The sequence below is a fragment of the Leuciscus leuciscus genome (assembly GCF_965113295.1).
Source record: "Leuciscus leuciscus genome assembly, chromosome: 11".
NCBI classification, from domain to species: domain Eukaryota; kingdom Metazoa; phylum Chordata; class Actinopteri; order Cypriniformes; family Leuciscidae; genus Leuciscus; species Leuciscus leuciscus.
Genome location: NC_138735.1, coordinates 21,819,577 through 21,844,748, shown reverse-complemented (window position 1 = coordinate 21,844,748; position 25,172 = coordinate 21,819,577). Strand labels below are relative to the sequence as shown.

At 40.4% G+C, this 25,172-nt stretch overlaps 2 protein-coding genes across 2 annotated transcripts in view; one reads left to right on the top strand and one right to left on the bottom strand.

Moving 5' to 3' along the window:
- abcc13 (ATP-binding cassette, sub-family C (CFTR/MRP), member 13) overlaps positions 1 to 25,172 on the top strand; it is a 51,434-nt gene that overhangs the window by 13,482 nt on the left and 12,780 nt on the right. The window lies entirely within an intron of this gene.
- Positions 386 to 8,808, bottom strand: LOC309509281 (chymotrypsinogen A-like). Its single transcript, XM_082183928.1, has 6 exons — positions 8,670 to 8,808; positions 6,510 to 6,530; positions 6,237 to 6,405; positions 5,356 to 5,624; positions 5,125 to 5,264; positions 386 to 3,626 (listed from the first exon to the last, which is right to left on the bottom strand). Exons 1-6 carry the CDS (start codon positions 8,722 to 8,724, stop codon positions 3,336 to 3,338), a joined length of 945 nt encoding a protein of 314 aa, XP_082040054.1. The 5' UTR covers positions 8,725 to 8,808; the 3' UTR covers positions 386 to 3,335.

The window sequence follows — 25,172 nt, the reverse complement described above, 5'->3', positions numbered from 1 at the left end:
TCATTTGCAAAAATCCATAATAGGGGCCCTTTAAGGTCTTTGATTGCCTCCCCAATTCCAACACAAGACAAAATCAGATTGTGAAACATTGTAACAAGTTAGCTCAAAGGGGAAATATTAATAATAACTCATAATTATCAATTATGATTAATTATTAATATTTGGGTCAGTTAATTGGATTAACTTGAGGTAGCTAAATTAATATTACAATCAATTAATCAGTTCCAACGAACTCTTTTGATTATTCATTTATTCTAAGAAAAGCGTATCTTTCATGGCCACCAAAAAATTATTATTTCTTAGCATGTACAGCATTTAGAGCATGTAACAAGATCAAGATCGTAAAATGGACTTTGTTGCAAACAGAGAATCAGAGCCAAATACATATTGTGAACAAGTTTTATTAACTAAATCACAAACATAACTAAACTAAACATACATACATACATACATACATACATACATACATACATGCATGCATAGGTAAAATGGTGAGTGATAGAATGGAACTGGAAGCAGGAAATGGAACTATGGAAAAGATCCATTTAACTATGAAAAGAACCATCAGCTTTTTCAGAGCACCTCATTAAAATTGATACTTGCATGGTCTGTGCAGTGGACACAATTCTTGAAGCGGTCGAAAATGGAAGTCGTTGATGGATCCGTGAGTGTCAAATTCTTTATTCTTTATTCTTTATTTTCAAGGATAACCCCTTGAGATGCACCATCTCATTTTCGAGGGGGTCCTTTACATTACAAAGAAACCAGCATCAAAATGGAAAATCATAATTAAAGTAAATACAACACAAGACTATAACAAACATTTAAATACAGTAACATTCACATACACGCACGCACTAACAATGCTCCCACAAACCTAATCCCTTCCCTTTTATCCCATACTATAATCAAAGAAAATCAGTGAGCCATCTGTGAACATGGAAATACAAAAACAAGGTATAAATATGCTTACACACTTCACTATACGTATACAGGTACATAAATGCAAACATGTACAATATAAACAAAAATAATAAATACAATTAAAATTAAAAGAAAGAGAGATCAGAAACAGGAACACGGTGTTTGAAAATAAGTAAGAAGAGATGATTTGAAAACATAAAAGGTAGTTATAGACCTGAGCGAGCAGGGAAGATTGTTCCAGTCTGATGGAGCTTTAAATTTAAACGCACGACGACCTACTTCTTTGCAAATTCTGGGTACATAAAAGAAGAGCTGATCCGTATGCCTTAAATTGTACTGTGTATTAAAATAAATTAGGTAACATTTCAAATATGGAGGGAAATGCAAATGAATACACTTAAAAATAAGTAGTAACCAGTGAAATTGCCTTCTTGACTTGGGAGCCAGCCAGCAAATGTTACTGTACAAGTTGCAATCATTTTCTTCTCCGCTGGATTGAGAAGATATGATGAACTTGCATGGTTATTTCTACGCTGTTCTCATGGCTGGAGGGCAGATTGTGGCCTACCGGCCCTGGGCCGGAGAGAGCACACAGGGCAAATGATGGGAGTTGCGATGGACGACTTCTGCATTGAAGGAAGGCGTTGAACTCCTGAGGTTGTCCTTGATGCTTTTGTGGTTGAGAGAGTCCTCTCTCTCCTGAGTGAGCACATGGCTGTTGTGAGTCGAAGCTATTTCGATCTTCAAAGTACCAATTTATAGAGACCAAACATGGTATCGGTGAAGTTACATTGACTGTTGGTTCTATAATAAAATACATAGTATCAAAGAGATAATAGTATAAAAAAATTATAGTATTAAAAGACACAACAAAAGACAGTAAATCATTCACAAAATGTTCTTGAATGCATGTTAATTTCATTTGTTAATCAGTTCATCGATAAATGAATGCAGGAGAGTCTGTTCTAATATCTGTAGGTCTTGTGGCAGAGCCCCCTGTTCACATTGCTAAGAGTCAACTTATCTGATCGTGGTCATGGTAAGACCTTCTTGCCCTGTTTGGAGGGGATGGGGCCAGAGATCCCAGAGTGAGTTCTAAATATCATTTGTTAAACTATAACAAATACTTGTCTCAGTCGTTACAACGTGTAAAAACAAACATTTAAATAAACCCCTAGTATGAACTGAATATAACTTCAAAAATATGCAGTACACAAATGAAATAATTTACACATTAACCCATCGTTCCTGTTAATGCATCAACACACCCCTCCCCACCATTCATTTGTTTACATTGTTTGAGCTGCTTGATCTACGCTGTTAAGTTACCTCGTAATGACAAGTTGGCTATTAAACAAAAAAAGTGTTGATAAGTAGATTTAGATTCAAATATATCCACTAAATGAGCAGAGAATGCCAGCATTCACATATCACCTTTAAGTCCTTTTGTTATTGGATGCTCAGGCTGCATACAGCGGTCTCATCTGTTACTCAGTCACTGAATCAATTTAATGTTAAAATGTTACTGATATTTTAAAGGGGTCATATAATGGTACATGCACTTTTACAAGTTGATTGTACTGAAATGTGTGTTGGCAGTGCCTGTACACAACCATCATAAAATGATAAAAATCCATCCAGTGGGTTTTTTTTTATCTTCTTATATGTTTCCTCCCATCTCAAATCAAACTGTTGATATTGTGACGTAACAAAATCGACGCCCCTCCCATGATGGTTGATTGACAGCAGCGTTTCAACACAGACCCGACCGGCGCGTTCATTGTTGATAGATGGAACACTGAGTAGATTGGTGTCTAAGCGATTGTGGTGTTCTGTTCTTGGGTGTAATAAAGAACACAGCAGTCATATTGATGTTCCTAAATCCATACAGCTGAAGACGCAGTGGCTGAGTTTGTTTTCGAAGGGAATATTCCCCACGATCAACGTCAATGCTTTCATGTTTGCGCGAATCATTTCACCAGACTGCTTTACAAACGAGGATCAGTAAAAAGCTGGTTATTTGCTAAGAAGCTGCTCCTGAAAAAAGGATCAGTACCAACTATTCGTGTTCCTGCTGCACCTCCAGAAGAACTGAAGTGTGTGTAACGTTTTATTGACCTTTATATTAATCTTTGCAAATCGCTTGCTGCAGGCTTCACGATGAATGAGGCTATTTTTACACTTTGTATGTGTTTTCTATGTACGACGTTCTCAATATAATTCATAATCCCACGTTTATAATGAACAACGCGTTATATAAAGTGATAGTAAAGTTTTTTGTTACAAAAGATTTTGAAGATAAAGAATAAATGATAAAAATAACAATATAACTGCTCTCTTCACCTATGTGTGAGAGCATGTATAGCACAATGGTCCTTTTCGTCAAAGAACCATTAGAATCACTGTTCAAACTATCTTTTGGAAGAGAGATGCAAGGATAAGGTGAAAGGAATGATGGAGAATGTGAGAGAAATGGGTAACAAAAGGAGGTTGAGTGAACTTCTGAATCCACTGGAGTTGAACACAACAAATCCAGGAGGGTTGCTGCCCATGAAAGACGTGATCCAGTTTTGGAACTGAGAAACTCTGGCATACACAGTGGGATATCTGGGGTCATCACATCGTGCTTTACCAAAATTCACAATGCCGGACTGAATCCACCGGGAGCTGTTCCTACTGACCAATGGACCTCCAGAGTCTCCCTGGTATTGACAAACATTCAGCATTTATATTTCTGACAATACACAGTGAATAATTGTTACAGACACAAGTATGCACCAGTGTAGCCCAATGGTAAAAGTATGTCAGCCATGTGTCCACCAAAGATCTTTTTAACCATTTAAATTTTTTTTGCAGTTGAAGCACTAAGTGTTTTTCTGTTGTCATCAAGAGTTTAAAAATGTTCGAAGTGTGCCACACACATCCTGAAAAGTGAAGCCAAACATTTTGATCGCCCCCTGGTTGCTGGCTGCAGTATAGGTCCCTGTTCTCTCCATGTAAATGAATGGGACGCGATCAAAACAAAAAATTATTCTAATTGCGCTTCAAATTCAATTTTTTCCCCAAAGATGGTCTGTCATTTTAGGTCGTTTTTATTATGATGACATATGTTCAAAAGTAACTTTTTCGAATAAGTTTGGTTTAATTTAGATATTTCTGTCTTGACAACTCCTGAAGAGATTAGCATGGTAATGGATATGGCAATGTTAATGTATTTGGTCTTAGTGGAATAGATCTGCTATGCTGCTGCAGAGCAAATACAGAGATTCACTACTGCCAATACATTCACAGACATTGCTGTGAGCATATAAGACATGCTGCTGCTGCACATGTAACATTCATGAAATAACCCTGTAGTAAAACTAGCTGGGGAAGTTGGAGGGTTTCTCATGCTGCTGCATAGGTAGATATGCAAACATCTGCACATGTGAATGAACATAGACAGGATGTGATAGGACGAAATGGTTTATTTCAATGAACAAGTTCAAATAACCGATTAATTAAAGCACCCACTAATGATGTGAAACGCAGATATTTTACATGTCTAAAGCATATTAAGTCAATAAACAAGTCTTAATCAACTTACTTTTTTCCTGAGAACCATGAGAAACCATTATCAGCGAACTTCGATTGACTCGAGAACTACTGCCTTTGGAAACCTGTTATATTTCCAATACGTTTTATTTGTTATACTTTATGCTTTTCAGCAAAGTACATCAAAAACATAAATTCTGTGTACATTTGAAAAAAATACATTTGAGTTTTGATCGAGTAACTTGTAGATCTGTGCTGACTGCTGCTAACTGTTGCAGATGGTTCAGTCCAATTTGGTGAAATAGTTCATCCAGTTTCTTAAAAATAACAAATTGTTTTGCATCATCACTCTCGTAAACGCGCTCCGGACCGTTTGCCTGAGTTGAGGCTATGGATTACAGGTAATAATATTGTAAATAATGTTTAGTTTTATTGCACAGACTAAGTGTTTAGCTTCATAAGACCTTGATGTGTCGTCAGGAGCCACGGGTATCCATTTTGCCATACCTTGCTGTTTGACTCTCAAAATAACTGTAGCCAGTGACTTGCATTTCAGTTGCATTTAACTGAGCAACTAGGTTTGGCAGTGTGAAGTGTGCGGGTGACCAGAAACTAGTTTTGTAAATTGTTTTAGATTAAAATGGGTTCAAATGAATGATGTCTTACCAGACATGGACTTTTCCCTCCCACATTTAAAAATCCAGCACAAATCACTTCGTTTGTGATATTCTCTCCATAAGCATTATAACAGGCATCGTTGTTGACAATTGGTATCATCACCTCCTGCAGTATGTCATGATTCTTGCCTGTCACACAGATCAGAGGACAATTTTGGCAGCTTTTAATGGCCATTTACTGTAAATTTCTGAATAGTTTTGCAAGCAAATATTCACTCACCTCCAGGCTGAAGGGTTCCCCATCCAGTCACCCAGCTCTCTGTACCTCCAGCAAATACACTACCAGCAGCCGCCAGACAGACTGGCTTAATAATGTTAGAGAAATTCACAGAAGAAGAGAGCTGGACCAGTGCTATGTCGTTGGAAAACTTGAGATTGTTATAGTCAGGATGCTTGATAACTCGACTCGCTGTCCTGTATGTCTCATAAGGGTTTGAGCCTGATTGGCTCCGACGCCCGAAGTACATTACAATGTCAGACGCACTGTAGCTGTAAATAGAGAAAGTCTACTTTAATCCCACTATTATCAATTTACAACTGAACAATTGTTAGTGTGATAGTTCACCCAAAAATGAAAATTAGCCGATGATTACTGACCCTTAAGTCATCCTTAGTTTATATGACATTCTTCTTTCAGACAAATACAATCGGAGTTAAATAATAAAAAATGTCCTGGCTCTTCCAAGCTTTATAATGGCAGTGAATGGCCATTTCTGTTTTGAAGTCCACAAAACTGCATCTATCCATCATAAAAGTACATCCATCCATCATAAAAGTGCATCTATCCATCACGGCTCCATGGGGTTTATAAAGGCCTTCCGAAGTGAAGCAATGCGTTTGTGTAAGAAAAATATCCATATTTAAAACTTTACAAAGTAAAATAACTAGCTTAGGGTTAGGGACTTCAAAGCAGAAAAAAAATTCACTGCCATTATAAAGCCTGGAAGAGCCAGTATATTTTATAATATAACTCCGATTGCATTTGTCTGAAAGAAGAATGTCATATACACCTAGGATGATTTGAGGGTGAGTAAATCATGGGATAATTGTAATTTTTTGGGTGAACTATCCCTTTAAGTTTAATTTAAGATGCCAACATACTTATTGAAGCAGTGAGCTGCAGATAAAACCCAGTCTTTATTGATTAGACTCCCACCACAGAAATGGCCTCCAAAGAACCTATGATGAATGCTGACTTGCCACGGCCAAGACCCTCGCTTTGCATCCACCCCTCCAATAATCCTACTTTTTAGGGTGACTTGACCACATACTAATGAGAGAAAAAGTAATTTGAGAATTCCTTAAAATGCCTCACAGACATAGAAAACACATTCTGCGTGGAACAAGAGTTTTATGGTCATTATGACAACTTACCATCTAACTGGCAGAGGGAACCTGTGTGGGTGGTCAAAGACACAGACAGTCATTTGTACAGAGCTGATAAAGTGTTACAAACTCTAACATCAGTGCTGGCACGTACCATTGGCATGAAAACAAGATAAAACCTTCACCTGAATAATGGTATTTATGGATTTTTAGCCAAAATCCCATTTAAATTATTTCATAGTAATAACATGAATGCAGTAAAAATCTTTAACTAAATTAGGCCAGTTTTAAATGCAGTGTGTATGTGAATTAGCAGCAGGCTTACATTATGCTTTCACACTGGCAGTGTTTCTGCTACATAATAGAACTGCATCTCATATACTTCTGCTTTACAAGTTCTCCGTTTTTGACTGATACTGAAGTTTCAATGTATAAAAGACTACACTGCAAAAAATGCTTTTCTTCAGGGGTGTAGCACAGATCCCGGGCCCTATGCATAGGCAGTCCTGATTAGCCTTTACCTCAGATTACATGTATAATCAAATTATCATCTGAAAGTACATGTTCTGCTCTTTCAATGGGTTGTCTCAGTTCATTTTTAGCACTAACGATCGCAGAGATATTCAAGCAGTTTAGCACTGTAGATTTCATGTTCTAGTTTGTGCTCACCTTTCTTTGAAAAGAAGTCAGTTACCAGTTGTTTCCCCTCATTTTATTTTCTTTCCTTCTCCTGTCTTTCCTTTCTTTTTTGGTGGTCTGATTTGGCTTTCTTTGAGAAAGACATTTCTACAGCATAAGTTTGCACTCCACCAGATGCTCAACTAACTAACATAAACACAATGCGTGCAGATGGACTAAATCATTTGGCGCATTAGCAAGGGGTGGGACCGTGAGACCTTAGATAGTCTTTACTTTTTTGTATACAAAATGTAGTCAGTCAATCAACCAAGTTATTCAGCCAATACACTAACTTTACATTTAATCCAACATTCATTAGGAAATTTAATTAGGAAATGAAAATATCATTTAAATAAAATAAAAAATATTCCAGACTTTTCAAGGGCCCTCCCTCCTCTTGGGGCCCTGGTAATCAGTACTGGTTTTACCCCCAGTCCGACGCCCCTGCTTTTCTTACTTTGTATTTTTGTCTTGTTTCCCAGTCCAAATATCTACAAATTCTTAAATCACGAAGCATTTACTAGATAAGTAAAATGACATAAGAAATGATATCTTGTTTTCAAAAAAAAAAAAGAAAGAAAAAAAAAACATTAAATTAAGTTTAGTTAAGTTAAACCAAACAAAATTATCTGCCAATGGGGTAAGAAAATAAAATCTTAATTCAAATGGAAAACAAGTAAATTTTTCGTACCCCATTGGCAGATAATTTTTGCTATTTTTGTCATGATTCCTGTCTTGTGTTCCCCTTGTCTTGTGTGCACTTTTGTTATTTCCAGTTCTGTGCCATGTTTTGTAGTCCTTTGTAGTTTTTCACTTGTAGTGTATGCCATTACTTTTGAACCATGGACTCTATTATTTAATTTAAAAATAATTATTAATATTATCATATTTGACAGATTTTATCATTTTAAATAATGACACTATTGTCATTTAGAGCTGTGTTACAGCAGAATCAGAGCAGTCCTCATTGTTGAGTTTCCATAATTGATTCTGCTCTATAAACATTAAATATGCTTTAAAACCTTTTTTTAAATGTGACTTGACTTTAGACATATATCAATTTAAATCAATCTATGAAAAAATTATCTAGTTATAAACTGTTAGCTAGTTGTAATTTTAAATACAATATTTATTATTGAAATATCAAAATATTAAAATGATTATAATATACAGTACTTACAATCATAAAACAGTAATATAATAGACGGTCAAAAGTTTGGACACTATGAATTTTTATTGTTATTATCACTATTTGAAAAGTATGGGATTTATAAAAAGACCAAAATATCAAACAAATCAAAACTATCTTTTAGCTTCTAAAAGTTAACTACAAATGCAATTTCAAGCATTTAATCACAAGTCTTTAGATTGTAAGGTTTTAGATGTATCATGAGAAATAAAAATTCAGTCAAGTCTGTTGTGGATGTGTGCACACATTTTTTTTAGGAATTCAATTGCTTGTCAGTTATTAAACAATTTAATTAAACGCTTCATTAAACTTATCAAATTTTTTCATGGTATAGATTTTACCTGCTATGTTGAGAAGTATGGTTCCGGCAATATACAAAGCTGTGTTAATCTTCATCCTTATCCTCTGGTCTGTGATATTATTACTGCTGTTTCCTCAACTGTCAGGTTAAATGAGATCTAAAATAATTGCTGCCATATTTATCAGGTTTTTCATTGGTGTTTATTTTGAATTTACCGTCACACAACCAGTAAAACCAGACCAATTTATGCAATAACAGCAGTTTCCTAAGAACTATACTCCCACTTAAAGAAAAGCCAGAGGAGGAAATAGTTCCATGATGGAATGAGGAGTGTGCAATTGCAGTTAAAAGGAAAAGGAACGCATTTAAAATGGAAAACTCACAATTGGGAAAACATGATAATATATAAAGGCTCAAGCAGAAACTAGAGGAACAATAAGGGAAGTGAAGAAAGGGTATTGGAGATCATATTGTGAAGAAATTGGGAAAAATACTCCAATTGAGGAAGTGTGAAGTAAGATTAAAGTGGTATTCGAAGAGAATATGAGTATCCTGTGTTAAGTATTGGGGAAGAAATAGCAATAAGTGATGAGGAGAAAGCAGAAATGTTTAGAAAAGAAATCTCAAAAATAAATAGTTCGGATCATTTGATGGAGTGTAAGGAAATGAGGGAGAAGTTGTTAAAAGAGCATCCATTTATTTTAGGAAAAAAGAGAGTAACAAATAGTTTTCTAGATGTGCCTTTTTCATATTCAGATTTAAAGAGGGCATTAAAAAAGCTTCAACTCCAGGACAGGACGGAATTAGTTATGTAATGTTAAAAAAGTTAAGTGATGAATCTCTTAAAATCATTCTAGAGTTCACTTATGTTACGAGAGTACTCTCGTGTTGCGTAAGTTTAGCTTACGCTACGGGAAAACTCCAAAATGTAAAATGCATTTGCTGCAGCAGGCAGACATAGGCGAGACAGCTTGCGCGCCTATTGGCTGCTCTGCAGCAACTGCTGCAACCTATCAGTGCATCTTGGCATGACTCCAGCGCCAATGGGAAGCCTTCCCGCGCTACGTCATGAACCGCCAAAATGGGTGTGGCCTCAAGCCTATATATACCCATTGCCCATTGACAATATGATTTCGTCTCCTTCAGCGAGTGACTTCACTTCGCTGGATCTCCGAGAGGAAGCCGCGCCGTCGAACAGCACTTCAGCGGGACGAGTTCGAGGACGCTGGCCGGATTCGCCAACTTCGCTCGCCGTACCTGCTGCGCTATCCGGCGCCCATATCCTTTTCTCTGCTCTGTGTGTGTTCGCCGCTGCGACACACACGTTTCCTCTAAAAGAGCAAAGGCATTTCTAAATGCCAACCATGTCCTGCGGCTCGTGCAGAGCCGTTCTCAGCGACGGGGACCGCCACATGCTGTGCGCTTCCTGCCTGGGAAAGGACCACGCGGACCATGCGCTCGCTGATGGCGGCTGCCAGGAATGCGAGTCATTGCCTCTTTCGACCCTGCGGGCTCGACAGGCTTTGTTCATCGTCAAGTCCGCTTCTCCCACGCTTCTGAGAAGCACCGCTCTCAAAGGCCACCAGAACCTTCGGTGAAGGAGAACTCGCCGGCGGTGTCCCCGCGAGCCTCCTTCTCGGAGTCCCCCGTCTCTTTCCTCGACGGCCAGCGCCCCGCGGCGGTCGAGACGATGGAGCGGGATGTCATGGAGGATAACAGCTGCTCTCTCCTGGCGTCCGGGAGTGAGGAGTGGGCCTCGGTCGACGCTGAGCTTCTCCACCTTCTTTCGAAGGCCGTCGAGGACCTCAGCCTTGAGTGGACCACGCCCAAGGAGCCTGCGCCCAACAGGTTGGACGGCTGCTTCCTGACAGGACGCCGCTCTGCACCTGTTTCTAGGCCCGCTCCCTTCCTCCCCGAGTTGCACGACGAGCTCTCCAGGTCGTGGGGAGCCCCGTACTCGGCCAGGTTGAGGTCCTCTGTCTCTTCGACGCTCTCTGCGGTCGATGGCGCGAAAGACAGAGGATATCTCTCTGTTCCTCCGGTAGAGGAAGCAGTTGCTACGCACTTGTGTCTGCCCTCTGCTGGATCAGTCAAACCGGCTCACGCCGTTCATGTTTTATGCGAAATACTGCAGCTTTTAGGCAAACAGAGCAGCTTTTCGTTTCATCCGGTGGCCGCGTCAAAGGGCTAGCCATCTCGAAACAAACCCTGTCCAGGTGGATAGTGGACGCTATCGCATCAGCTTATGCTTCCAAGGGCCTGGATTGTCCCTTGGGGGTTAGGGCCCACTCGACTAGAGGCATGGCCTCGTCGTGGGCATGGACAAGTGGGGTTTCACTTCATGATATCTGTATGGCAGCAGGCTGGGCCTCGCTGTCTACATTTATAAGGTTTTATAACCTAGAAGTGCCCGCCTTACAGGCCAGGTTGTTCTCAGTCTGATTATACCATATTAACATTGTCTATCTGATTAGACTGTTGATGTGATGCAACGTCCTGTGGGCTTATGCAGTTTCAAGGTTGACGTACTGCCTTAACTGTATATATGTGCGCGCACCTATATCATATTACCGAGTCGTTCCTCCCTGTTCTACCGCTCCGTGTTTATTCCACTTACATGAGCCCCGGGCATACTGCCCTTGGGACATTAGTGTGTTGGAATTCCGCACGCACAGCGTTTTACATGGGTTTCCCGTAGCGTAAGCTAAACTTACGCAACACGAGAGTACTCTCGTAAGAGAACGACACTCGGTTACTAACGTAACCTCGGTTCTCTCTAGAGAGGGAACGAGTATTGCGTATGCTGCCGTGCTTGTGCTGCATTATGGTTTCGCTTCTAGTCGACTGAAATGATATTGCAACCTAGGCAATGGGTATATATTTGAGGCCACACCCATTTTGGCGGTTCATGACATAGCACGGGAAGGCTTCCCATTGGCGCTGGAGTCATGCCAAGACGCACTGAGAGGTTGCAGCAGTTGCTGCAGAGCAGCCAATAGGCGCGCAAGCTGTCTCATCTATGTCTGCCTGCTGCAGCAAATGCGTATTACATTTTGGAAAATTAAGGATAATGTTCTGGCTTCAGTATTCTCGAGAAAAGGAGTTTTCCCGTAGCGTAAGCTAAACTTACGCAACACTCGTTCCCTCTCTAGAGAGAACCGAGGTTACGTTAGTAACCGAGTGTCGTTTTATAACTAATAATTCCAATTAAAAAAACAGGTAAAGATCCAAGTATTACTTTAAATTACAGACCGATAGCATGGAAAAAATTATTACAGATCGTTTAATGTATCATATGTAGAAGAATAATGTTTTTTCCCCATATCAAAATGGTTTTAGACATGGAAAGGGTACAATGGACTCAATTATTAATTTGGAATCAGATATAAGGAAAGCTTTAATAAATAAAGAAACTCTAATAGCAGTTTTCTTTGACGTAGAAAAAGCTTATGATATGTTATGGAAGGAGGGTTTGTTGATAAAATTAGATCAAATTGGAATAGACGGAAAATTATATAATTGGATTAAAGAGTTTTTAATTGAAAGAAATATTAAAGTAAAGATGGAATATATATCAAGGAAAAGAATAATTGAGAATGGAACTCCTCAGGGTAGTGTTATAAGTCCTTTGTTGTTTATTATTATGATTAATGATGTATTTGCAACAATAGATAAGAAAATAAATCGCTGTTCGTGGATGATGGAGCTCTGTGGCTTAGAGGTAGGAATGTAGAGTATATTGTTAATAAAATGCAAGAAGTTTTAAAAAAAATTTAGAAATGGTCTTACAAATGGGGTTTTAAATTCTCAGTGGAGAAAACCAAATATATATATTTTACAAATAACAGGTCAAGTATCGATTTAAAGATGAAATTATATAACAAAGAGATAGAACAAGTTAAAGTGATAAGATTTTTAGGTATGTGGTTTGATACAAAGGCTACATGGAATGTACACATAAATAAGATGGAGGATAAATGTAAGAAGATTTTAAATGTAATGAGGTGTATTTCAGGACGAGAATGGGGAGCTGATAGAGTGGCATTAAAAACAATTTATTCAACAATGATAAGAGCAGTATTAGATTATGGTTGTATAGCATACGGAACAGCAAATAAGTCACAGTTAGGAAAATTAGAACAAATTCAATCACAAGCTTTGAGAATATTGTGGAGCTTATATCCTTCCTCTCCTGTTCCAGCGTTACAGGTGGAGATGGGGGAGATGCCAATTCACTTAAGAAGGAAGCAATTGATACTGACATACTGGGTAAACCTAAAATGGCAGAAGGATAGTCATCCAACAAAAGGTATACTTGAAGCATGTTGGGAATATGGGAAAGGGAAAGTTAACAGTTTTGGTTGGATTATTAAGGATTTAGTTCAGGATATGAAATTAAATGAGTATAGAGTTATTCCAGCAGTAATATTACCAACAACACCATTATGAATTTTACCTCAACCAAATGTAGCTAGATCTATTCTTATTGGAATCAAGATAAGATAAAGATCAGAGGATGTTGGAAGGAGAGATGACAAAAGAATATATTGGTATTAAGTATGAACAATATATACAGGTTTTCACAGGTGCATCTAAGGATCCACAGAAGGGACAGGTGGGGCGTATATCATTCCCAGATTGAAAGTGGCAAGAGGGGAAAGAGTATCAGATCATGTCTCTGTGTTTACAGGAGAGTTACTAGCAATTATGGTAGCAATTAATAAAATAAATGAAATGGGGCTAAGTAAAACTTTAATATGCTCAGATTCAAGTTCAGCTTTGATGTGCCTGGAAGCTCAAAAGTCAGATACTAGACAGGATATCGTTATGGAAATCTTACAGATATTGTTCATGATGCAACAGACAAATAAGATAGTTCAGTTTTTATGGGTTCCGGCACATACTGGAGTGTCAGGAAATGAAGCAGCAGATAAATTAGCAAAACAGGCTATGGCAAAGGAAACTATAGATATGCAAATTAGGTATAGCAAATTAGAAATCAAATCAATAATTAAAAGGGAGATAAATAAAAATTGGCAATCGTATTGGGATAATGAGAAAAAGGGTAGACATTTACATTTAATACAACCATTGGTAGGTAGAGGAAGGAATTCAAGTGGGAGAAGGACTGTATTATTTCTAGATTAAGACTGGGACATACAGGACTTAATTCAACAATGCAAATAATAGGAAAACATCCTACTGGATTGGAATCAGAGAAACAGTGGAGCATGTACTTATTAAGTGTAATAAATATACAGAGGAAAGAAGTAAGATAATTGAAGAATTTCAGATGAAAGGTATCAACAATTAACATTAAAGATGATCTTAAACTCAGTAGAAGGGGGTAGGTTAATAATACAGTTTTTAAATAGAACAAATTTGATCTATAGAATATAGATAGGCTATTATTATTATTTTTTGGATCATTATCCCTCTCTGGAATGTGATGGACTTTGGCTGTAGATGGAGGAGCTGAACACGCAGCAACATTGAAAGCACAGTAGTTGTTGGTAATGTAGTTACATTACATTGAAAGCACAGTAGTTGTTGTTGGTACAGTAGTTGGCGGTAATGCTCTTTTTAAGAATGCGAACCGCCAATAAGCCCATTTTCCCTAAGTGTGACTCTTTTTCGGGTCGGGCCGATTTTCAGCTTTGTCGTGCGTCGTTTGTCGTGCAGTTTACAGGGTGAAAGGAGAGGCGATTAACCTCTCCCGACCGGCAGTCGGATGAATTTCTGGCACGTTAAGGCGGGCATACACTGTGCGATTTTCGTCCGATTTTGAGCCAAATTCTGACTCGTGCGACTCTTTTTCCGGTCGGGCCGATTTTCAGCTTTGTCGTGCGTCGTTTGTCGCGCAGTGTTCGTGCAGTGTACAGGGGAAACGAGAGGCGATTAACCTCTCCCGACCGGCAATTGGATGGTCGGATGAATTTCTGGCATGTTAGAAATTTTGGTCGCTCTTCGTGACAATATCACACAGTTGAAGCAGACTTACGAATCGATTGCCCTAAACTCAGTGTTTTTCCCCTCACTGCGCCTGCGCGAAAACAGAAGTTTCATCTGCAGCAAAAAAAAACAAAACGAAAAGAGGGAGATCTTTAAGTTCTGTGGTTCAAACTAGCTACAAATTACTGTTGCTTACCTCCAGTTCGTGTTGCAAAATGGATTAACCATTACCCACTTCTTCCAAGCCACCTGCGATGTACACTTTGCCTGAATTTGTTAAACAATGTTTTTGAAATAAAGCTGTTTTTCGAAATTTTCATTGATGAATTATTGCAGTGTTTGGACATAGACTGTGTAAGGGTTAATGCACGACGAGGTGTCCATTGTCAGGTATTAATGGACGAAGCGTCGGACGGTCGCCTCCGCCGAAGTCCATTAATACCTGACAATGGACACCTCGAAGGGCATTAACCCGCTTATACCATGGTCACTTGCCAAATAACACATTTTTAAAACATTAGTTTATATTTTATATCGAAATCTAAAGTTTTTACAAACAATAACTTGGTTTCCCTGGTTACGCCTGACGGTTTATTTAGCAACCGGAGATATTTATAGTCCGCTCATATTTATAGAACGGTAAACAGTCAGTTTCACCAGAACTCCTTTACTAGGTGTCCTCTATCACTTTTAAATGGACACCCTGCAGCCAATCAGAATCGAGTATTCACCCAGATATATATTATATATATCATTAAATATAATAATTAAATATAACATTAAATATAATAATAATTAATGATATGCCTATAATTCATTGTAATCGAACTAAATGTTTTAGACAATTTCAAATGAGGAGGAGTAGGCTAGGTTCTATGTAATATTTTATTATCCTCACAGCGCATTGGTTATGCGGTGATGCGCTATGAAATTATTGCGTGGCAATTTAATTATAATAGCCCATCAATTTAATAATAAAAGTAGCCTTCCCTAATAATAATAATAATAATAAAAATACAATAATACTAATAATAATTTAATACATAAATTGGAAGTGCTAAATCATCTTGATATTGATAGCTGATGCTTGTTTTGACAATATCTCTGAATAGGCCTACATGATATCGTCTATAGGCGCAACCCGGCACGCGCTGATTCGCGCATATTTCACACGTAGACTATAGTGTGAGCAATGAAGTCGCAGCTCGACGTTCAGACCGTATAGTATGAGCACATAAATCCTGAGCTTTGGCTTTACATCGCATGCGATCTACTCGGTCAGTGTGAGTAGGTACCTTGCTTAAATCGCACAGACATCCAAGTGTATCATACGGTGGCCGAGAAGGGTCACAACACAAACAAAAACCACAACAACTACATATTCAGAAAACACCTCCAAATTCAGAAAACACATGCAAACGCCACAACAACTACATATTCAGAAAACACATACAAACGCCACAACACCTGCATATTCAGAAAACACCTCCAAATTCAGAAAACACATACAAACGCCACAACAACAACATATTCAGAAAACAACTTCGTCGATTTCACATCACGTACGCTGCAAATATTCACAGCACGAGCAAATAGGGAAACGAACTGCAAACTGCAAAGACACAACGTAAATGTTTCCAGGGGGGCCATAATCAGTGACGGCTACAAGAGGTAAGGGTTTCCAGAGCCTATACGGCCTTATTAGACATTCTCTGGTGTTTCTCTTTTATTATGACAGACTTGTCGATGTGCTCTGATACCGAAGTGGTTTGCAGCACAAAACGGACAGAACATTTCAATATGAAAAATAAATAAATAGTTCAGATATCAGGACAACAATGAAAAACGCCGGTAATGCATCTATTTAGTGACCAGAAGCGAGCTAGCCTGCTAGTTTCCAGCTAACAACGTTGGCAGAACGTTTAACAATTATCTGCGTGGACTAATACGTAATGGGGACAATAACTTAATATGTTGAAAACACACAAAACCACTTCGGTATCAGAGCACATCGACAAGTCTGTAATAATAAAAGAGAAACACTTACCTCTTGTAGCCGTCACTGATTATGGCCCCCATGGAAACATTTCCGTTGTGTTTTTGCAGTTTGCAGTTCGTTTCCCTATTTGCTCGTGCTGTGAATATTTGCAGCGTGCGTGATGTGAAATCGACGAAGTTGTTTTCTGAATATGTAGTTGTTGTGGCGTTTGTATGTGTTTTCTGAATTTGGAGGTGTTTTCTGAATATGTAGTTGTTGTGGCGTTTGTATGTGTTTTCTGAATTTGGAGGTGTTTTCTGAATAGGTAGTTGTTGTGGCGGCGTTTTCATATGTTTTCTGAATTTGGAGGTGTTTTCTGCATATGTAGTTGTTGTGGCGTTTGTTTGTGTTGTGACCCTTCTCGGCCACCGTAGTATCATGTTATTTTTGTGATTCATTTGCCTGGGAATAGCTGAAAAAAGGGGTGTGCTTGTTTTCCACTCCATCGCACTTCAATGAGCTGATATAACGGTAGGTGATGCGTCACACAGATACTGAAATAATTTTTCATTTCAGGAATGTAACTGATCTGCATTCAGTTGAGCCTGTTCCAACTGAAACACGATCACAAAAACACATTCCCCCGGTTTCACAGGCAAGGCTTAAAGGATTAGTTCACCCAAAAATGAAAATTCTGTCAGTAATTACTCACCCTCATGTTGTTCCAACCCCGTAAGACCTTCGTTCATCTTCGGAACACAAATTAAGATATTTTTGATTAAATCTAAGTGCTGGATCACTCCTCCATAGGCTTCTAAGACATTATGGGCCCTATCTTGCACCCAGCGCAATTGACTTTGTACACCGACGCATGTATCACTCCTATTTTGCACCCGCGCAAAGCGCGCTTTTCCCTCCACAGAAGCACGTCGCTAAACTAGGGAATGAACTTGCGCTCCCCAGGGCGGTTCAGCGCAAAAAAGGAGGCGTGTTCCGGCGCAAACGTTTCTTCATGCTATTTTGATGGTTTTGAAAACAATTGCGCCACTAACCAGGAAAAAATTTTTTAAAGTCAGTGGCGCGTTGCGCATGTTATTCATATGCTATTTTAAGGGCGCTTGCTTGGCCATAATCAATGTAGCGTGTGTACAACGCTACACTTTGATTCTCTCATCTACACAGAAGCAGCAGTTTTCATTTTTGCAAATCATACATTATTTGGATAGATAGATAGATAGATAGACAATTTATTATAAAAGCATACATCTAGCTTACACATTTACCAAAATTATTATACGCCTGTTTAACCGAAGTTAATTTGGGTGGGTTTCTCCATTACAATGTAACTTCTCTCTTTTACGGCCGTGACGAGAGCGTTGCTCTCCTTGGCTGTGAACCGCTCCTGGCGCGCGCCTGGCAAATCCGCCGTTACAATAGCAATCCGCTATGGAAAAAGCGCGTCTGCTCTTAAAGGGAATGTGAGATGACGCTCTGATTGGTTTATTTCACGTGACGCCCAAACCACACCTATGAATAATGAAGCTACTTCAGACCAACCCATTTTAGATTTGCGCCTGGCACAAGAGTCATTTATCCCGCCGGGAAAATAGCAACAGCGCCCAAGACCCGCCCACAAAGTTACTTGCGCTTTGCGCTTGACACTTCCGTTTCAGATCGTTAAAATAGGGCCCTATAACTTGCTGGCCCAGAAAATACATTAAATGAAAGCAACTTGCACTGACATATCTTAAAATATGTCAGTTCCATTGTTTTGTCTCAAGATTCACACCAGTAAAGATTTTTTCTAAATCACATTTATAAAAAAGCTACTTAAATGTCCTAATTGAACTATCAATCAATCAATCAATCACATTTATTTATATAGCACATTTAAAAACAACACACGTTGGCCAAAGTGCTTTCCATACAGGCCACTACATATAGTCTAAGATTATAAAACAAAGTATAAAACAATATCTTACAAATTAATTACAGTCAAATGCAAGAGAGAAGAGATGAGTCTTTAAATGAGATTTAAATACATCCAGGGTGGCACAAGATCTAACATGGAGGGGTAAACTGTTCCATAAACGAGGAGCTGCAACAGAAAAGGCCCTGTCTCCTTTTGATTTAAGTCGAGACTTAGGAATAGTTAGCTGAAACCTTTGTACAGATCTTAGAGGCCTAGAGGATGTATGTATCTGAAGGAGCTCACTAATGTAACTTGGTGCCATCCCATTTAAGCCCTTAAAAACAATAATAACATCTTATAATTAATCCTAAATTTGACTGGAAGCCAATGAAGGGATGCTAGTACAGGTGTTATACTTTCATATTTCCTAGTCCCGGTTAAAAGTCTGGCAGCAGCATTTTGAACCAACTGCAGACGTGAAAGTGATGCATGAGAAATACCATAGTACAATGAATTGCAATAATCCAATCTGGACGTAATGAAAGCATGCATAACAACTTCCAAATCATTAAAAGACAAAAAAGGCTTCAATTTTGCTATATTCCTTAATTGGAAGAAGCCACCTCTAACCACTGAATTTATATGCTTATCAAACTTTAACTCAGCATCAGAAAGAACTCCAAGACTCCTAGCTGGATTATGTACCTTCGATTTAAAAGGGCCTAATTGACTAATTAAATGTTTGGAAGAACTCGGAGGGCCAAACACTATCACTTCAGTCTTCGATTCATTCAAGTGGCCTAACCCTGGCTTTATCTAAGCCCTGTCTGTGAAACCGGACCATAGTGTTTATGAGAAAGTTACTGACATGGCTATTTTGTGATATTTAAAGAGATTACGGTCTACTTAGGGTGAATTTGCAGCTTTAAAGAATTTTTCTTTGAAAAAAATAATAATATCAAAAATAATAATAAAAAAATGTCACTTAAATGCCATGTAGCTACATGGAATATGAACTGAGATATAGTTTAAAGTAATGGCCATAGCTCAGAGGCGTTTATTCCTCTTCATGCAGAGTTTAGCTTTAACAACCTAAGCCCTATTCGGACGGGACTAGTTTAACATGGAGAGGTGGGGTAATGTAATTTTACCACAGGACGTCTGTAATAATAATGGCCAATTCGCAAGGGATAAGATATCTCAGTAAAACTAGCAGAAGTGGGAGGAGTAACCCGAATTACGCACCGGCGTCACCTCCCTGTCGCCTTGTGCGTATTACGTTGCTTCCTGATATCATGTTGTGCGCAAACACATTTATGTAACCGATATTTGTATAGGCCTATATAAAACAATTAGGTCCGGTCGAATGTATTAAATAAATTCAGATTGTATTATGCTAAAATAAGTTTTGTGCCTATAAAAAGTGCTTTCGACCTCCTTTTGGATCTGAATGGTGTGCGTAAAACACTTGAGTTTTGCCACAGACTTGACGTCCCACCACCTAGAACACAACTGAATGCTTTTTCAAGTGCCTCCATACTTGAAAAACTACAGAAAACTACTTTCAAATAGAAAATGACAGAATTTTTACAGCGTATCTATTCGCACGGGACTAGGTCATTTTTCCTGACCTTTTTACTGCGGGTAAAAGTCGCCATAATCTTTACTGACGTTGTCCGTAATGATTACTGAGATGGCACATTCGGACGGGACTAAAATCACTGAGAAGCTCTGATAATTATTACTTTAGCCCACCTCTTGATGGAGTTTTTTGGTTCCTTGCCACTGTTGCCTTTGGCTTGCTCAGTTGGGGATATTTTGGGGATATTTAATTAAATTTTTCAATAAATTCCTCTTGAAACAAACTTCGTTGTATTATTTTAATTTAATACTGTGAAGCTGCTTTGATACAAGCTGCTTTGATCTGTATTGTGAAAAGCGCTATACAAATATACTTGACTTGACTTGACTTGACCTCTCCACATTAAACTAGTCCCCTCCGAAAAGGGCTCTAAGGTACGTTTCCTGAAAGCATCGTTAGCCAACTATGGTCGAAAGTTCCCATCTAGTCTGCATTGTCCTAATGCTGTCAAGGATATCTGTTGACCCAATTGTTCTCATAAGAGTACCTTGAATTTAAGAGGTGAGGTAAAATAAAGTGACAGATGTTAATACAAGTTGTACACTTCTAAAAGTAAAAACACATCTAAGAGTAAAAAACACATCTAAATGTAAAATTTCTATTACAGTAGTACAGAACAATGTTGTGAAGTGACCGTCTGGTATGTATCCCTCTATTTGTGATGAGAATATGTTTGTTATCGCACTCTGTTTTATTGACATGAATGCTGTGTGCTTTTGGGCCTAATAATTGTTTTCTGGTATTTATTTTCTTTTGTTGGTTTCTTTGATTTGTGGAGGGTTGTTCCCTCTTGTGCACATTATTGTTTAGGTTTATTATTGTGGTGTAGGTGTCTTAAATATGTGTTCTTTGTTTTAGAATTGGGATGGCAAGGAAATGCTAGGAAGTGTGGCAGTCCTCCTCTTCTTGGTGGTGGTACTTTGGAGTGTTTGCTGTGCAACACGGAGGTGTCAGGCTGAATGCGGTGTGAGTGCATGTGTGTTTGCTGTGTTCTTTTCTTTAGGAGAGTAGGGATGCCCCTTGGGGTGAGTGATTGTGACTGCCGAACCCAATTTCTGTAGGAAGGAAGTGTCCAATTTTGATTATCTCTCCATTGTTGATGGTTTGTTTTGTTTTCGTTTTTAATGTGATTGTTTGAATCATTTTATTGAATAAAATTGATTGTATATTCCACCTATGTCTCATGCCTGACTCCAACTGATACAGGCCTGCGAGTCTTGGGTGCTCCTAGTTTGATTGGGGCGATTCCCTGGTATTAAGCCCCCGGGGTGGTGTGGTCTGTTTGATAAAGTCTGGCGTTTTAGCACTGCATTTATTTATTTATAGTGTTTATTTTTCCCTGTTATCTCCCGCTTGCCACAAAGAGATTTAAAGCACCCTTTTTGAAGAGTGTGTAATTGCTCTTGTACAGAATTAGCCTATGATTGAATCAGGAAATAAAGAAATAACTTTTTGAAGGTTGTAACACCTGTTTCACACATACTCCGCATGCAATGCGTATGCGGTGTGTGTTGTAATGCCCGTTTCACACATAATCCGTGTGCAGTGCGTATGCGGTGCAGGAGCAGCACGCGCTATAGTGCTTTCACATAGCCTATGCTGCGTTTGCAGTGCGCAACTGATACACAGCAGTGGCTGTACCACGAACACATTTACTCACTATTTGTATTTCAAATCTAGAAGTTATCAGCAACTTTTATTAAAAAAAAGTTTTGTCAGCATTGCGATTCTCTTTGTACACATATACACTCTTTAATAGATGTTTTCACATTTAAACACAATTTAAACAACGTATTATTCAATGCTACTTCTACAACCAGTCAATGACGGCAGAGGTGATTCTGCCGAAGGAAGATACGAGCTTACCGTAGGAAGCATGCCGTAGAGAAATACACATCCGGGATCACCGTAGGGATCACAACATATCGGCCCCACCTAACACAAGTTTCACAAGCATACAAGTGATAGGACTGGCCCGAATCCAGGCACACTTCGTCAACTGAAATGATGCAAGTTCCCACCTTCTGAGGAGTAAAACACAATAGGAGAACTGTTACTTAAAACAGGTTTTTAACTCGCTAACTGACTACTCAGGGGACCGCTCCGAGTGCATGGCACTGGAGAAGTCTCAGAGAAGGTAAGAGCTATGCAAGAAGGATGACCCCTTGCATTGCTCAGGAACCAGACGATCAAATTGTACCCCCCTCAGAAGCCGCACCGTGACGTGCCCATGAGAACATTGTCACCCAGAAAGGTGGAGCGGAAGCCGCACCCCACAATTCTAATGCAGGAGGGAAGTGACAAAATGACCGAACATCTCAGGGGTTCTTATTTCTAAGAACGCCAACGAACCGGTTCTACTTCGGATCACAAGCAGACCTCCAGTATGGAGGGGGCTCACGCAGAAGTATTAGTATCCATAGCTCTTTCAGAGGTAGATACTGAACCACGACAACCAAGCTGCCGTTTAGGGCTCAGTGTAGGTGCCATCGATGCCCATCTCTGTGTGACTCAGAGGAAGTCAGAAGGCTCTCGAGGAATAAGTCTAGTTGGGCCGGAACGGGGCAACTGAAGACTGTTCCATTCTGACATAGCACGCTGACGTGCAAGAAAGCTCACTACTTTCTAAGACTACTTTTCACTACTTTTCACACTAAGGGAATGCCCTTAGCGTGAACCCTGGCGTCAGTTCGTTCCGATACAACCACTATCCCCAGTGAGTAGCGAAAAGATAGGGGAATACCCAAAGCAGCACGGATGACCCAGTGCAGCTCCGAGAATCCTCCCTACTGACACCTAGGGGGATGGGGTTTCCACTCTCTTATGGCGTTTGCTATCATGAGGCCCTGAGGCGGCATGATTGAGCAGGCCAGAGTTATACTGTGGAGAAGAGTACCAAGCTTCAGCCCCATCGGAGGTAGTGGCAGGCGAGTTTGGACCAGCGAGGAAGCCCTTGAATTATCCTCGCTGAAACTCTAGGCGAAAAGACACCAATGTAGTCTGACACGCCCAACTTAACTGACTACATGCCCGTTATACATGGCCCCTGCGCTCATGTCCCCAGATCTGGTCTAGAATCACTGACTCGAAAACCAAGACCTGTACACGGCTAAGGGTTTAGTAGCACACCACGTGAGTGTGCTACTCTGCCACGGCCACTAGCGAATCTGGTCATAAAGTCAATGTGGAAGCGGTCAACACATGGAGGAAACCATCCAGGATGGCTGCGTCTCACAAATGCCCCGGGAGCCTCTGAAATTAATCAGTGGGACCCTTTCTCACCCCAACACTGACTGGACATGTCCCCTGAGGAACATGTAAACCAAGTTCACCTCCAGACTAAGAAAGGTTCCTCTCTGTTTAGGAAAGGAACCCCTCTCAGTTGACCTGCGAACCCCACTGGCTATGCAGCACTCGTAGGGTAAGGACCTGTACCGAGACCTCCACCCCAGATGCCAGGCACGGGATGACCCATGTCTCGCGGAAGAGTGGAGCCCAAAGTACTGATCCAGCAGGTCCTTCGTTGCAACCACTGAAGGACCACAGTTTTACCTGCTGTGTGAAAACTGAATGGGGGCTTTTTATCTTCTAAAAAAAGGCCCGAACAGTAAACACAGATCCCAATGAACTCACTGTAACCCAAGTATTACAGAAACGGATCCCATAGAGACCCATTTCCATATCGGCTAGAAGAATGGCCTCACCGCAACTCTCACCAGTGAGAAGTGATGACCACGCTCGTCATGGTACTACCTGCACACATAGTGACACAGGCAGCACCGGACCGAACGGGTGCCAGACGAACTGAATCGCCTTAGCCAAGTAAAAAAATACACGAACCAATCGAGACGATCAGGAACACTTTTCAGCGCTACAATTGACCACCCCAAAAGGCTCAGCGTACCAGACCTACTCAGAATGAGGCAACAGTTCGGAGGCAGAGACCTAGCTTCAGAGAGCCTGTAGGCGGCCAAAGACCAGGTCTGCCTCCTTAGTTAGCAGCAGAGTGCGTGAGAAGGCATGAGCGGGTCCTCGAATGCATTACTGCTAACTAATGAAGTTGAGTCTCTAGCATAAGGAAAAAAGCTGAAACAGCCAGGAACACCTCACGGCGCTACACCGGTGAATCAACAGAATTCCAGATACCATCAACCACAACTTCAGTAAACAGGGACTCTACTCGGAAGGCCCATAGGCGGCCCGAGACTGAATCATATGTACATGTAAGTGCACTTACCCGTTTCCCTCGTTTCAGAGGATCTCAAAATAGCGTGAGACGCCCAACCGATACCGAATCGCCATAATGAGGGTTGGTGATACAGACGTGGCTGTTGGTGTCAGGCTCCTGGGTTGCACACCTACAGCTCACCTCTGCTAATGCTCAGGGATAAAGAAATTTGCTCTTTTTTTGAAACCGCTGGCCCCGCTTTTACGGGGAGCCAGCGGCAGAACAGACATACACAAACAAAGACTCCCCCCGGTCCTCCACCGAGGGGAGGGACTGAACCGGTACCATCTCCAGGTACAAAATCCCATCCCTGCTTACACACCTGGCTTGGCAGCACCTGAGGTGGGCGGGGCACTACGCCTGCGTCTGGATCCACGCTGAGCCCCGGGTGAAGGCTGCCGCACGTGCTCAGTGGGAGAAGAGGCGGACGCCCTCGGCGATGGGCAGGCGGAGGATCTACTCCGACGGCCTGCTGCTGCCTCCACCCGGCCGTCGGGGGTAGATCCTCCGCCTGTGCGGAAGGATGTGCCAGATGGCCTCCGTCTGCTTCTGTACAGTGGAGAACTGTTGGGCGAAGTTCTCCAATGCGTCGCCGAATAACCCAACCTGGGAAATGGGGGAGTCCAGGAACCGAACCTTGTCCGCTTCCCTCATATCCGCCAGGTTGAGCCAGAGATGGCGCTTTTTGGACCACCAAGGTGGACATCGCCAGACTGATCGCGCGAGCTGCAACCTTTGTACCCTGGAGGGCCAAATCGGTTGCAGTGCGGAGCTCACCCATGAGCTCATGATCTGCACTACTCTCGTGCATGTCCATGAGTGCCTGGGCCT

Bases quoted from the DNA above. Each gene is read 5' to 3' on its own strand.
- LOC309509281 (XM_082183928.1), bottom strand. From the start codon at position 8,724: ATGAAGATTAACACAGCTTTGTATATTGCCGGAACCATACTTCTCAAC. The intron at 6,406-6,509 runs GTAAGTTGTCAT...TTCTCTCATTAG, and splicing joins TTCCCTCTGCCAGTTAGATG to TATGTGGTCAAGTCACCCTA. The intron at 3,627-5,124 runs GTAAGACATCAT...TGTCAATACCAG, and splicing joins GAGGGAAAAGTCCATGTCTG to GGAGACTCTGGAGGTCCATT.